The sequence below is a fragment of the Triticum urartu genome, chromosome 5A (assembly GCF_056163025.1).
Source record: "Triticum urartu cultivar PI428250 chromosome 5A, HENAU_Tu73, whole genome shotgun sequence".
Taxonomy (NCBI): Eukaryota; Viridiplantae; Streptophyta; class Magnoliopsida; order Poales; family Poaceae; genus Triticum; species Triticum urartu.
The window spans coordinates 263,968,408-263,970,631 of record NC_141877.1 but is presented as its reverse complement, the minus strand read 5'-3'; the positions used below and the strand labels follow the sequence as shown (position 1 = coordinate 263,970,631).

The following is a 2,224-nucleotide window of genomic DNA, read 5'->3' as shown; positions in this document are numbered from 1 at the left end:
CCTCAGGACGAGATCGCCCACCTCGAGCGTCCTAGAGCGAACGTTGCGGCAGTTATTCCGCCGCAACGCCTACTAGTACCTTGCTGAACGGAGCGAGGCTTGGTGGCGGCGTTCCTCCCCCAACACGAGGTCCATCCCTCGCATGGTGTCCTGACATGCCTCGTCAAATGCCAAGACCCGCACGGAGCGATGCTTGACCTCACGAGGGAGAACCGCTTCGGCTCCGTAGACGAGGAAGAACAGGGTCTCGCCTATTGGCTTGGTGGCGGTGGTGCGGATGGACCATAGCACGGACTTGAGCTCGTCGTGCCAGCCCCTGCCACAGGCCTCGAGCTTCTTCCTGAAGGTCCTTGTCTTGAGGCCTCTCAAGACCTCGGCGTTGGCGCGCTCGGCTTGGCCGTTGCTCCTGGGGTGTGCCAATGAGGCGTAGCATATCTGCGTTCCAAGATTAGCACAATTTTTTTTGAAGAGATTGCTAGTGAACTGTGAGCCATTGTCGGTGATGATGCGATTAGGGACTCCAAACCGACTCACGAGGCCCTTGGTGAACTTAACTGCGGAGCCGGCTGGGATGGTGTGGACGACTTTCACCTCCGCCCACTTGGTGAACTTGTGGATGGCGACGTAGAGGTAGCGGTAGCCCCCAGGTGCTCGAGGGAATGGACCCAGGATATCCAACCCCTAGACCGCAAACGTCCACAAGAGTGGGATGGTCTGGAGGCCCTGGGCAGGCTGGTGGATTTGCTTGGCATGGAACTGGCAGGCCTCGTAGGATTTCACCAGCTCGGCTGCATAGTTGAGTGTCGTGGGCCAATAAATTCTGTTGCGGAATGCCTTGCCCACCAAGGTGACGACGACGAGTGATGCCCGCAGTCTCCACCATGTATGTCGGCTAACAGATCATGTCCCTGCCCCCTGGAGATGCATCGCAAGGAAACATCATTCGGTCGTTTTCGGTATAGCTCACTGTCCTGGATGTAGTGGGCTGTAGCCTGCCGAGCTACACACTCTGCGTCCTCCTCCTTGTCCGGCAGAGCCCCTTGCAGCAGGTATGCCTTGAATTCCTCAGCCCATCACTCCTCATGGGGTTTAAGCGCGAGGAGTAGGCGCGCTCTTGAGGTCAGGCCGCAGGCGGGAGCTCCTGAGGTTGGTGGCAGGGGGAGCTCCTCCTGAGGCAGGCTCCAAGGCCGGAGGGGTTGCTGAAGGCTCGAAGATGCCGGGCTCCTGGGACTGATGCCCTCTTGGCGATATAATCGGCTTCCTTGTTTGTGCCACGGGGCACATGCTATAGTTGTAGGCCCAAGAATTGCTTCTCCATTTTGCGCACCTCCGCGAGGTACGCCTCCATGTGCTCGTCCTTCGGCTCGTAGACCTTGTTGGATAAGTTGACGAGGAGCTAGGAGTCGCCCTTGATGATGAGGCGCTTCACCCCCAGGGCCGCCGCAGTCTTAAGGCCAGCTATCAACCCTTCGTATTCCATGATGTTGTTGGAGACCTTCTCGCCCCACTGGAAGCAGAGCTGCACAGTGTAGTAGAGCTTGTCCTGGGTGGGCGAGATGAGTACAGCTCCAGCCCTCGCGCCCTGGCGCGCGAAGGCACCGTCGAAGTACATGACCCAGCCATCTGGTGCTTCGCTCCCTGGCGAGACAGACTGATCCTCGCCTGCTTCGGGCCCTGGAGCATCAGTCCATTCCACCATGAAGTCGGCAAGCGCGGCTCCCTTGATGACCCTGGTGGTGCTGAACTCCAGCTGGAAGGCCTGCAGTTTGATGTTCCACTCATCTACCCTCCCCGTTGTGTTGGGGCTTCGGAGTACCCTCTCCAACGGGTAAGCCGAGACAACCTTGATGGGGTGGCCTTGAAAGTAGTGGCGTAACTTGCGCAAGGCCACGAGGAGCGCGAGCAGAAGCTTCTGCGACATGGGATAGCGGGCCCGTGCGTCTCGCAATATTATGCTGACGAAGTACACCGGGTGCTCGACGAGGGCGAAAGTGTTGGTGGAGTCCAAGATCCCCTAAGTCCTAGGCGCCTCCTGAGGCTGGGGCACCTCAGGAGCTTTGTTGCCCACTGGGGCCACCACATCCTCAGGAACGCCGTTTTGTGAAGCTTGGTCATCTGCTGGCGCCGCTGTGGCCTCAGGGGCGCCGTCTTGGTGCCGCACTGTCCCGACCGAATGTGTAGTGCCGTGCGGTAGGCTCTTAGCCTGGCGCTCTTCCCGGACGGC

General features: G+C 59.4%; 1 protein-coding gene across 1 annotated transcript; it reads right to left on the bottom strand.

Annotated features, from left to right (window-relative positions):
* Nucleotides 1-1,396: 1,396 nt before the first annotated feature.
* LOC147970995 (uncharacterized) lies at nucleotides 1,397-1,921 on the bottom strand. Its single transcript, XM_087523771.1, has 2 exons — nucleotides 1,565-1,921; nucleotides 1,397-1,495 (listed from the first exon to the last, which is right to left on the bottom strand). Exons 1-2 carry the CDS (start codon nucleotides 1,919-1,921, stop codon nucleotides 1,397-1,399), a joined length of 456 nt encoding a protein of 151 aa, XP_087379897.1.
* Nucleotides 1,922-2,224: the final 303 nt, after the last annotated feature.